Genomic DNA, 12,877 nt, shown 5'->3' on the forward strand with positions numbered 1-12,877 from the left:
ATTAGTAAGTGTTTAGATGGTAAGATTAGAGATTATTCTAATTTTGTTATTTTGGCATCTGCATTTTGGCCAATTTCCCCCTACTGAATACGAATTATTTTTCCAATATGCAAAGAAAGAAGTTTAAAAAAATCCATTAAATAAAAAGTTAACTTATTAAATAACCAAGACAGACATAATAGCTATAAGTAGGATTGAAAAGTCCTATTTCAACAAGCTTTCCAGAGCACCCCAGCTCCAATGTCTGGGTCAAAAAGATGCTGTTTTCCAGCAGCAGGACCATCATCCTCCGGTGCATATGCCGTAACGCTGAGCAGGACATTGACTCCAGAAGCAGAGGTTACCAGTCCTTGACAGGGTAGTAAACGTTAGTTATCTGCCTCCAACTCAGGGCCTTGTGCACACTAGGCAAGTACTTTGCCACTGAGCTACATCTCAGACCCCGGTAGAGAAGAGCATCTGGGGGCAGGGGAAGGGATGTAACTGCTTTGTATGATTACAAGTAAATATAACTTAGAATCATTTGATTACATTGATTACATTGCACATAACACACTAACTAGGGAATTCTACTCTCAAACTTGGCAAAGACCTCTAGGTCACTAAAAGACAATTTGCAGGACATTGCCTGTGTAAATATTGACTGGAAACAACAACAAAGATGTCATGCCAGAGAATCTTAAGTAAACAGCTCAAAAGCCTAGCTTCCTGTTTATATAATCCTAAATCACTTTATTGCTAGCTGCAAGGTGAATCAGCATTTGGATTTAATCTAGGAATTTCTTGGCTTTCTACATAATAAAGGGACTACAAAGAACAGCTGGAAAGCCAGAAGATATAGGAAGGAACAAAAATAAACGTAGACATGTGTCCACCAGCCTAACCACAAGGAATCTATGCAACCAGATTATCAGCTCAATCTATTTCCAGATCGCTGTCCTCACTGTGGCAGGTGGCAGAGTTACGCAGAGACGTCAGCACCAAGACTTCTTTTTCTGGGAGTAATCCAAACTCCTGTAGAAAAGCTTCAAGGTCCACAGCAAAGAAATCCTCTCCCAGCTGGTCAGTAACACGAACAAAATTGCCAATCAATTCACCCCCCTTGTAGATGAGCAGGGCAGGAAGGGCATTCCTGGTGAACCGACTACTGGCCCCAATAACTGAGCTCTTCACACGGCAAAATTTGACAGCCGGGTACTCCGTGGCAAGGCAGATCATACAACCATTCATGGCTTCGGTGCCTGGAATGCCATCCTCATAAATATGAACCAGGATGAGAGTGCTCTTCTGTTCTTTATCAATTATGTCCAAAAACCCTTCTCCACTGGTGATCTCAAAAACCCGCCTGAACTGAGGCCCCTTATGAAATTGCTGTCGCATCTCTTCCATCCTCTGCTTCCGGTACTGCTGCAGAAACTCTTGATCATCCTGGTCCTCACTCATCATAGCAAGCTCCTTCAGAGTCATCTGCAGGAGAACCAGCAGGTGGACACTCGTAATAAATGTCAACAAACACGATGTGTTTTCAATACCAGAGACATCACACTAGATCTTCATATGCATTATGTATTACTGCTTTTACCTTTTTTTCTTTTATTTTGGAGGCAGGGTCTCATAATATTGCCCAGCAGGCTCCAAACTTAATCGCAAATGATTCTCCAGCCCAAGCTGGAGATTTCTTATGATATTTCCATTGGCAAAGGACTTTGACATCCTCTACTTCACAACAGGGGAGCAGGGGTTGCCCCAAGATTTTACATTATTTGCACAAGTTCATATGAATAGTAAGTCGAAGACCAGGATTTGAATTAGACTTTAATAACCCAGGCTTTTTACAATATCAGATTGCTTCTCTATCTAAATAGGCAACATCGGGTAGTATCAGTCCATTGATCTTTTTGGTCAGTTTTTTTTTTTGTTTGTTCTTTTCTCCTAGGTCCTGTCCCTCAGCTCTTCAGCCCAAGGCTACTGCTCTACCACACAGTCACAGTGCCACTTCCGGGCTTTTCTTTTTATGTGGTACTGAGAAATCGAACCCAAGGCCTCATGCGTGCAAGGCAAGCACTCTACCACTGAGCCACCTTCCCAGCCCCTTTGGTCAGTTTTAACAAGGTATTTTGTTCACTGCTTTGTTTTTGTTGAAAAATAACAAGACATTAAGGAACTTCAAAAAGAACACTCATAATGTCTGCCCTGCACACACATACATACTTACATGCACTCTCTAAAAATTTATTTAATTTTTTCTGAGACAAGCTTTGTTATGTAGCTCAGGCTGGCTTGGATCTTGTTATGTAACCCCAGATGGTCTCTAACTCACAATCTTCCTGAATTATAGGTGATACCTCTAATCCCATGCACCCCAATACCTGGCTTTATTTTTCTTATTACCAGTCAACATGGTGGAATAGTTTTGCTTTTATAGTTGAGTTGTAGCCATGGGTAATACAACTTTTGCCTCTTAGCTAATTGTTAATAATAATTTGTTGGCATTTCCCCATGTTTCCAAATAATATTATAAAGTAATATATAGTGTCTCATTTTTAGCTTGGTATCAGTGGTTCATATTTATAATCCTATTCAGGAAGCTGAGAACTGAGCGCTACAGTTCAAAGCCAGCTCAGGCAGGAAAGTCTGTAAATCTCCAATTAACAGACAAAAAAGCCAGAAGTGGAGCTGTGGCTCTAGTGGTATAGAGCTAGTCTTGGGCACAAAAGTTCAGGAAGAATGCCCAGGCTCTGAGTGCAAGCTCCAGGACTGGCACACATACACAAAAAACTAATATCTCATTTCTGAGATTTAGGCAGTTTCCACTTCTTTGTTTGAGGAAACTCAGCTGAAGAGGGATAGTCTTTCTCACACGTGACCCAGGTACTCACATGACTATTACTCCATTTTGATCTCTCCCTTCAACATAAAGAAGCAAATGTGAGTAGCAGGTGTCCTGCCCATCTGTTATAATCTTTTCGTTGGTGCGGGGCAAGAGATAAGAACACCATCTTATACTGTGTCATAATTAAGCAGATCATCATGAATTTGCAGCCTTACTGATAACCAGTCTTCTTCCTATCACATGGCCTTCCACTCTATCCTAGCCTCCCAGAGTATCTGACTTGTTACTGTCCTTGCCAGAGTTTCAGGCCCAGAAATCATCATCCACCTGGTTCAAGATGAACGCTTCTCTGTTTAATGCTCTTATCTGCTCCCTAATCCTGGCTGGTATTTTAGTTTTAGATCATAGCTAAGAGGTTTTCAGGCACTCCAGTGTGTTCATTCTTCCACGGTCAGAGGGCACAGGGGTAACACTATCCTTTCATAATACTGAGAAGGTAAAGGAGCATCAGACACTTGGTTCCAAATATCTTTCAATGTCTATTCCTTCTAACGTAATGTCTGCACAGAATAAATCCTCATGAAATGGCTTCAAAAAAAATTGGAACAACATCATGGAAAGAGCAGGAAAATCTGAATTAAGCCAATGAGGCTTATGGAATGCATTACAACTTCCCTGTTAAGTACTGGTTTCTCATCTATAAACTGCAGAAAATAAATATCACCACATTTGATATGAAAAAAATGTCTTCCTTCAGGTTACTTCTGGCCTAAAACAAGATTTCAATAAAAGAAAACTAACAGCACTTTCAACAGACCAGTCCCTGTAATAGGGAAATACTGACCTATAATTTAGCCAATGAAAAAACAGATTCAAAAAGGAAAAAGCTTTTGCACAATCACTGAGAGCAGACCTGAGATCAAATATTGGTGTGTCTGATATGGCTCTCTATCTAACTGGAACTGCAGTTTCTCACAGGCCAAACCAAATCTCCTTTGTCTACTAAAGCATTAAGCTCAGTTCTAGCAGCCAGGGCAACATCAAAGACAAGCCTGTGTACTGCTGATTACCTTCCCACTGATCTTCTCCTGGAGGTCTTTTTGTTTCTGTTGCTCCTCCTCTTCATCCAGATGGGACCTGCAGGTCATGGACAACTTCTTGATTAGCCTCTCCATCTCCCGGCACTGTTCCTCCCTCTGCTCCGTCTCTAACTGCTTGAAGCGACGCCAGTCATTGATAACACCTTTTGGGCCTGTGCAAGATGAACATGGATATGACCACAAATGGACAAGGAACTGTGGACCACTCATGTTACCCGGCTTGATCACTCTCTTGATCTTAACACGAAGCTTCTGTGTACTCTGTCACAGGGCAGCATGGTCTACTTAGTGAGGTGGACTGCAGTACAGTGTGTGATAATTAAAGCATCAAGTTAATGTTCAGGGTTAGGAGACTAGTTATATAAATTATAGCTCATTTATTCAAAGGAAAAATAATGGGGCTAGGAAGGTGGCTCAGTGGTAGAGCGCATGCCTTGCATGCCAGAGGCCCTGGGTTCAATTCCTCAGCACCACATCAGCAAAAAAAGAAAAAAGCCAGAAGTGGCGCTGTGGCTCAAGTGGTAGAGCACTAGCCTTGAGCTGAAGAGCTGAGGGACAGCACCCAGGCCCAGAGTTCAGGCCCCATGACCGGACCCAAAAAAACAAACAAAGGAAAAATAAGAAACACTTAGCAGAAATGAGGCTGTTCTGTATTTCCTGCATTGAGATGCTTCAAATATACCAGGTTAAAAATAATAACAATAGGAGAGAAATGAGGGAGGGGTAACAAGTTTGACAAGAAATGTACTTATTACCTTACTTATATAACTGAAATCCCTCTGTATATCACCTTGACAATAAAAAAAAATATAATAATAACAAGTCAGGCACAGCAGTACATCCAGTAGTCTTAGTTATTAGGAAGGCTGAGGAAGGATGAGTTAAGACCAAGAGTTCAAGACCAACCTAGGCAACACAATGATATCCCATCTCTAAAAGTAAAAATATGATAATCCAGAATGGCAAAAAAATTTTAAAGTATAATACAACAGTACAATGAAAAATATCACATTGCTGGTTAAGCTATAAATTACAGCCACTGTGAGACCTGGAGGATCTCAGTTCAAAGCCAGCAGAAAAATACAAAGACTCCATTCCAATTAACCAGCAAAATATTGCACAATCAGGAAAGCCAAGTGGGAGCACAGGCTGTGAGTTCAAGCCCCAGTACCAGCACCAAAAAAAAAGAAAAGAAATTGGTGCCATGCCTACAATATTAAAAAGTGGATTGGGATATACCTCAGTGAGATAGTGCTAGGGGGCTGGGAGTGTGGCTCAGTGGTAGAGTGCTTGCCTAGCATGCATGAAGTCCTGGGTTAGATTCCTCAGTACCACATAAACAGAAAAAACTGAAAGTAGGGCTGTTGCTCAAGTGATAGAGCTAGCCTTGAGCAAAAGAAGCTCAGGGACAGTACCCATACTGAGTTCAAGCCCCAGGCCTGGCCAAAAAAAAAAAGAACACTAGGTTAGCACATGTGGAGCCCTAGGTTCAATCCCCAAAACTGCCAAAAAGAAATTTTTTAAAAAAGATAAAAACAGGGGATGGGAAGGTGGCTCTGTGGTAGAGTGCTTGCCTTGCATGCATGAGGCCCTGGGTTTCATTCCTCAGCACCACATAAGCAGAAAAGGCCAGAAGTGGCGCTGTGGCTCAAGTGGTAGAGCGCTAGCCTTGAGCTGAAGACTTCAGGTACAGCACCCAGGCCCAGAGTTCAAGTCCCATGACCAACCAAAAAAAAAAAAAAAACCGGCCATACTCACACCTGTAATCCTAGCACTTAGGAGGCTGAGATCTGAGGATCACAGTTTAAAGCCAGCCCAGACAGAAAAGTCTGTGAGACTTCTCTCCAATTAACCACCAGAAAACCAGAAGTTGCAGTGTTGCTCAAAGTGGTAGAGCACTAGCCTTGAGCAAAAAAGCTCAGGGACAGTACCCAGGACCTGAGTTCAAGCCCCACGATCAACAACAACAACAACAAAATAAAAACAAAAGTGTAAATTTCTAGGAATATACATATACCTATGACTTATGGGATATCAAACAAATATTAATCTTGAGAAACACAACTCAATCCAAGCTCAGTCTGTTCATTGCTTTGCTGCTATGCACTGACATTTGCACTGTGTAATGAAAAGGCAAGAAGTATACACAATAAAGTAACAACATTAAGTTACCTTTGGAAGTGAGGCAGGTGTTTAGAGAAAAGAGATCAGAAGACATAATAAAGTGCTATTTCTGAGGCCTGTTCTCAGAGCTCAGGGGTTTCCAGTACCTGTGTTAACTGAGATGCCTTCGCCTGCCATCTCAGCCTCTGGAGGCATGGAACCACTGGCCAGGGGACCCCCACCTCCTTCTTTGTCTTCATGGTCACTGTCCTCATCTTCACTAGTACTATAGTAGTACTGCAGCTTCTCTCCCAGCAACTTGTCATCCAGGGTCGTCATGGTACCTGAGAGAAGGGGCAATGTATCAGATCAGGCTTTTTACAGACTTAAATACATAGGCTATATGCTAAAATTAACCTAAGTGTTTTCATAAGTAGATTCTCAACAAATCCCATGACTCTGTGTGATAGTTTATCATCCTCTGTGTGTGTATGTGTGTTATAGTGTGTGTGTGTGCGTGCGTGCGTGCGTGCGTGCGTGCGTGTGTGTGTGTGTGTGTGTTGGGACTGGAGCTTGAATTCAGGGCTTCATGCTCTCTCAGCTTTTCCTCACAAGGCTGGTGCTCCAACACCACTTAAGCCACACCTCTACTTTTGGCTTTAAAAAAAAAAGCTTATTGTTATTATAAAAATGATATACAGAGGGGCTACAGTTAATCTGGTATATGCTTACATAAATCCGGTAACGACTACATTTTTTTTTTGGGGGGGGGGGGGCCGGTTGTGGGGCCTGAACTCTGGGCCTGGGCACTGTCCCTCAGCTCTTAAGCTCAAGGCTAGCATTCTACCACTTGAGCCACAGCGCCATTTCCAGCTTTTTTTTTTCTGCTTATGTGGTGCTGAGGAATCGAACCTAGGGCCTCGAGCATGCAAGGCAAGCGATCTACCACTGAGCACCTTCCCAGTCCAAGACTACACTTCTTAAGCCAGGTGCTGTTAGCTCATACCTATAATCCTAACTACTCAGGAGGCCAAGATTTGAGGATCATGGTTCAAAGCCAGCCCAGGAAGGAAAGTCCGTGAGATTCTAGCTCCAATTAATTATCAGAAAACCAGAAGTGAACCTGTGGCTCAAAGTGGTAGAGCACTAGCCATTAGCAAAAAGCACTCAGGGACAGTGCCTAGGCATTGAGTTCAAGCCCCACAACCAAACAAAAAACAAAAAAGAGCACATTTCTTTCTGGATAATTTTACCCCTCCCCTCACTCTTGCCTAGTTTCTCCCTCCTGTACCCATCCACAAGTTTGTATAGTACATTTTCAAAATGGTGTCTAGTCAGTCACTTCTGGCTTTTTGGTAGTTAATTGGAGGTAAGAATCTCTCAGATTTGTCTGCCCAGGCTGGCTGCTCTCAACCTTCTGAGTAGCTAGGATTACAGGCATGAGCCACCTGTACTGGCTCTTACTCTTTTTATGAAAAGTAAACTTTTTTTGGCTAAGATTTCCAATAAATGGTGAAGCTGGTAAGATCTAGGAATAACTAACTTCAGAAACTTGAAAGATGAGCTATTGTTTTCCAAGTAATTTACACTTGCACCAGTGCACTGACCAGGAGGAACTTACTCTACTAACTAGTGTTTTATCTATGCTTGCTTTTAATTTTCCTAACAAGACTACTATCTAACTGAAAAACCAGGTAAGAATCATCAAAAGGAACAAGCAAGAGTATAATGCTGGGTTAGGGGTAAATATAGCTCACATGTAGCACATTTGTCTAACAATCTCAACACCCTGGATTCAATCCCCAGTATTGAAAGAAAAAAGAAGGCTGTAATGCTAACCAGGACAGCAGTTGGGAAGTGGAGGCAGAATTCTAGTTTGAGAATAGCCTGGACTATATAGTGAGACCCTGTCTCAAAAAAAAAAAAAAAAAATGAGTATGCTGATTCTAAGTCAGACACTGCTCTCAATGACAGATTAGGTATGTGATCACTGTAGGCAGACGTTGATGCCAAGATGTTAATAATAACCAAATGTTTAAAGGACTCTTCTCAGGGCAAGATTTAGGTATCAGAACAGTCAGAGACATTTTGGAGACAGGCGCCATTCGAGGATTGTTTGCAGGCTTCTTTGAAGATCCAGATGGAATGGGGAAGAGGAGAACTCTCTTTCCCCTAATCATCCCAATACCATACTGCCTTCATCAAAGACATCACAGGACCTTTTATATACTCCATTAAGAAGTGACTCTTGAACTCTAACAACTAGTAATCCGAATCTCCAACGCCCAGTACAACCTCCGCGGCGCAGTTTGGTAAACCCCTACATTAGGATGCTGACTGGATTGGTAGCAGAGTCCTGCAACCCGGGCTGGTAAACTGGAGAAACGTGGTGCAAAGAAGACAAAGGTAACCAAGAAAAAGGAACAGGTGCCACGGAGAGGCCGAACCAAACTAAAGGTACATGGAGGTGGCAAGGATGGACCAAGTGGGGCACAAAGGGGACAGAGAGCAAGAAGGAGGTACGGCGTGAGGAGGGGCGAGAGGCGGGGCCACTGAGGATGGTGAAAAGGAAGGGGGCGGGGCCAAGGAGAGGTGTGCGCGCGGGAAAGTGGGACCCATGGGAGGGCGTGGCACGCTAGAACGTGGGGCCGGCCAAGGCGCAGGCACGCACGCGGAGGCGGGGCCAACGGAGGGGCGTGGCTAGCAGAGAGCTAGGGCGGAGCCCGGAAGAGCAGTGGAGCACCGCCTTGGAGTGTCAAAGAATTAGTCCAGGGGAAGTCGCGAACACCGGGAGACGGAGGGCCACAGACCAGGCAGCGTTGCCCGGATTCACCAGCCACCCTTCTACCCACCCGTGCCTAAACACAGCGGACCCCGGTGCAGTTACCCGCCTTGGTCGTCCGGATCCCTTTGGGCTCCCACTGAGAGGAAGAAAGGAGCGCGGCCGCCCTGAGCGCTGGGAGAAAAGATCCCGGAGTCCCGACCGCGCGGACCAATGACGCGGCCTTCCGGCGTGATGGCGGGCGCACGCCAGCCAATGAGACCCTGCTTCCGCTAGGGAAAATACGGGTTCGACGTTGGGACAAAAATGTCTCGACAGTGTTCTGTACTGGTTTCTTTTTTGCTTTGGATTCCAAAAGATTTATTTAGGCACATTATCAATGTATATTTTATTTGTTCTCGGTCATATCGGGTCTGTTAAAACAGGAAACGACTCCGAGACATTAATTTGACAGAATAGAGGGCCACTTAAGTACAGAAGTTAAAGCAAAAAAATGTAAAGCTTAGTTTAATAATTCTGTTTGTTTATCTTATTATTTTTCAGAAGTCAAATCTCTTTTTGACAGAAAACAGAACACTGTATGAAATCCGGAAATACTAGGATAAGGACATCGATAGGACAACTGAAAAAAACTATTAACTGCTACTATTTAATAGTTTTGCATGAGGAGTTAACAGAACTTCCACGTGGTTTTATAAGATGCTAACCTCTGAAAATTCCGGATGAATAACACAATCCTATATTTACGATATTTGGTTCCACATAAACTGATTTCAAATGTGGAGCCTTTGTTGAGGGGTCCAATACACCACTTGAGCCATAGCTCCACTTCCATGTTATATTTCCTATGTTATCACTGCTGTTTTGAATTCTTTGTCAGTTTGTGCCAATGTCTGTGTCATATAAAATTTGAATTCCAGTCTTTGGATTTTTTTTTATTTTTATTTTTTGTAAGAAATGAGAGGCGAGCAAAGGCACGTTTAACCTTGTAATTTTATTGTTGAAATATGGACATCTTAATAGGACTATAAGAACTGAGGTACATAGTTTCTATGGCTGAAAAGAGACAGGCTTTCCTACTGCTTAGTAAAAAAAAAAAAAATGCTTTAATCTAGTGAGAGTTGGGCTCAGTTTGGAGTTTGTTGCTATGGTTACCCTCAGTACACTACAGCCTTCAAAATCCAATATAGTTTATCAGTGTCTAGGGTAAAGATTTGTTACACTGAAAAAAAATTCTCCTAGATTCTGATATGTTGTACCTTAGAGTGTCTACTTGTGCATTTCATTCCTGTTCATTTTCCATCTGAAGAATATTCTATTCTTGTTCCAAATGTTTGGTGTTGGGTGTGGTTATGTTTCTATTCTGATTAATGTTTAGTCTTAAGTGTATTGTGGTCCTTGGTTTTAGAGGAAGGGGTAGTCTGATGGGCTTTCCAGTTCCTCTACTGTAATTGTGGGCCCACTGCAAAACCCTATCACTACCCTAGGAGTATATTTTTATGTTTAAACTCTTTTCATTGTTCCAAGCAACCATGAGTTTTCATTAGTGCCCTAAAAACATTGTCCCACCTACCCACCAACATAAAATTAAGGCTTTTGTTCCTTAGTTGGGATTCCAGACATTTATCTGGGTAGTTTCTTGCTCTTCTGTATGGCTGCTATTCCTTTTTTTCCAGGTCAGCACCTTGATATTTTTTATGCTATTTAATCTCTTTTTTCTGGGTACCTGGTGGAATTTCTGTAAGCAAAAAAACCTTAAAGAGTACTTAAATCCCCCTTATTTTCTGTAGCCTGCAGAGACTACCTTTTAGCCTATCCCTGACCATCGCCAAGTTGCCAATTGTTGTTGAATTCTTGACTTTTCGTATTAGTTGCATCTAACTCAGCTGAGAAAGCTTCATCCCTCTCTACAGGTTGTCTCTCCTGAGAATTTCAGGCAATTGGTTGCTGTGTAACCTCCACTCTGATAATCTAATAGGCATAATTATGGTCCCCAAGACAATTCCACACCCTACTCCCTAGAACTCTGAATATGATGAAAGCAATGAATCGGTTAACTGGATTAACTGGTTCCTAGCCCTTAAGCAAGTCTGTTTTTCACTACATCTGTTTCACCTCACTCCTGATACCATATTCTCCAAATAATTAACTGATAAAGTCAGTCTGACCTGGAAATAAGAACAAGGGAAAACCAGTCACCTGACCTCCAATCTTCTTTGTTTTTGTTTTTGTTTTTTTGGTGGGTTTTCTTTTTCCAGTCATTCCTGGGGTTTAACTCAAGGCTTGGGTGCTGTCCCAGAGCTTTTCTGCTCAAGGCTAGCACTCTACCACTTTAAGCCACAGCACCACTTCCAGTTTTCAGGTGGTTATTTGGAAAGAAAGAGACTCACAGACTTTCCAGCATGGTCTGGCTTTGAATTGTGATCCTCAGCCTCCTGAGTAACTAGGATTACAAGCAAGAGCCACGGGCATCTGGCCTAATCAGTAATCTTTCCTTAGGTTTACAGGAACCAGGAATATTGCAACACTATGGGAACCACATGAAAATAATTGACTACTCAATAATTAATGTCCATTCCTGAGCTCACCTGGCTGTGATTAAAATCAACTTCTCAAGAAGCCCCATATAAGCTTTTTTACTTGTGAGCCTGACAAATTGAATTTGGGATGAAAGTTATTTCCCAACTTGCTTGCTTGTTGTCAGTAAAGTGTTTTCTGTTACTAGCTTTATTAGGTGGCAGTGGACACAGACCCTTCACAAAGTTACCAGATAACCAACTGTTCAAATGGCAAAAGGGATTTTGCAAATATACTTAAGGTTACTAATCAACAGGCCTTAAAATATAGAAATTAGCTGAATGCTGATGGCTCATATCTGTGATCCTAGCTACTCAGGAGGCTGAGATAAGGATCACAGTTCAAAGGCAGCCTGGGCAGGAAAGTAAATCTCCAAGTAACTATATATATATATATAATAAGTAATACATAAACAACCATATATACTAACCATATACTTAATGTGTATATGTATATATGCACTTATGTATGTATATATATATATATGTATGTATATACACATAATCTGAATGGGCCAAATGTAATCAAATGAGTCTTTGAAACAGAGAGCATTAACTGGTTACTGGCAAAAATCAGAAAGATTTGAAGCATGCCAGGGATTGGTGATATTGTTGGTTGCTGGTTAGAATTATGAAGGGAGCCATGTGAAAGAAGAATGTGGACAGAATTTATAAACAAAAGACAGTAATGCTGATAACCTGTAAGAAGGTGAATTCTCACAACAAGAATGAGTGTGAAAGTAGATTCTTCCCCATAGTCTCCAGAAAAGAATGTACAGTAGTCCTGACAACACTTTTACTTCAGCTCTAAGATCCTCATTTAGTCAGACTGTGTTTAGACTACTGACCTACAGACCCTGTGAAGTAATGTAGTTAATTAAAGTTAGCAAATCAGTGTTCATTATGGCAGCAAGAGAAAATTAAACCAGGTGCAGGTGTTTCACACCAGTAATCCTAGAAACTCAGGAGGCTGAGATCTGAGGATCACAGTTCAAAGCCAGTCCAGGCAGAAAAGTCTGTGAAACTTTTACCTCCAATTAACCACCAGAAAACTGGAAATGGCACTGTGGCTCAAAGTGGTAGAGCACTAGTATGAGCAAAAAAACCTGGGACAGCACCCAGGCCCTGAGTTCAAGCCCCCTGACTGACAAAAGAAAAAAATTAATATTGCATAGATGAGTTTAGAAAAAAATGAATTGGAAGTTAAACTGATTCTTTTGCATTGCAAAGAGATTAATGCCGATTTTCTGTATTCCAAGGTAAAAACTCAAAAGCTCCTGGTCCTAGATTCTTTTTTGTTGTTGTTGTGTCCCTCCCTCCCTCCCTCCCTCCCTTCCTTCCTTCTTTCCTTCCTTCCTTCCTTCCTTCCTTCTTTCCTCTCTCCCCAGTACTGGGTCTTGCACTCAGGGCCTAGGTGCTATTCATGAGCATTTTTGTTCAAGGCTAGCAATTTACCACTTGAGCCACTTACATACAGCCTTTT

General features: G+C 42.1%; 1 protein-coding gene across 2 annotated transcripts; it reads right to left on the reverse strand.

Annotated features, from left to right (window-relative positions):
* Nucleotides 1–125: 125 nt before the first annotated feature.
* Pdcl (phosducin like) lies at nt 126–9,788 on the reverse strand. 2 transcript variants are annotated; one of them, XM_042678730.1, is made up of 4 exons: nt 8,924–9,788; nt 6,204–6,380; nt 3,904–4,085; nt 126–1,467 (listed from the first exon to the last, which is right to left on the reverse strand). In XM_042678730.1, exons 2-4 carry the CDS (start codon nt 6,373–6,375, stop codon nt 916–918), a joined length of 906 nt encoding a protein of 301 aa, XP_042534664.1. In that variant the 5' UTR covers nt 6,376–6,380; nt 8,924–9,788; the 3' UTR covers nt 126–915. The 2 variants fall into 2 exon arrangements, with proteins under 2 accessions (XP_042534664.1, XP_042534666.1); XM_042678732.1 differs by having other exon boundaries at nt 8,910–8,937.
* Between the last annotated feature and the right edge of the window lie 3,089 nt (nt 9,789–12,877).

Source organism: Dipodomys spectabilis, unplaced genomic scaffold, assembly GCF_019054845.1.
Source record: "Dipodomys spectabilis isolate Male_0828 unplaced genomic scaffold, ASM1905484v1 ptg000046l, whole genome shotgun sequence".
In the NCBI taxonomy this organism is placed as follows: domain Eukaryota; kingdom Metazoa; phylum Chordata; class Mammalia; order Rodentia; family Heteromyidae; genus Dipodomys; species Dipodomys spectabilis.

Bases quoted from the DNA above. Each gene is read 5' to 3' on its own strand.
- Pdcl (XM_042678730.1), bottom strand. From the start codon at position 6,375: ATGACGACCCTGGATGACAAGTTGCTGGGAGAGAAGCTGCAGTACTAC. The intron at 4,086-6,203 runs GTACTGGAAACC...CATCTTGCACAG, and splicing joins AGGCATCTCAGTTAACACAG to GCCCAAAAGGTGTTATCAAT. The intron at 1,468-3,903 runs GTAATCAGCAGT...GTTCTCCTGCAG, and splicing joins AGGAGAAGATCAGTGGGAAG to ATGACTCTGAAGGAGCTTGC.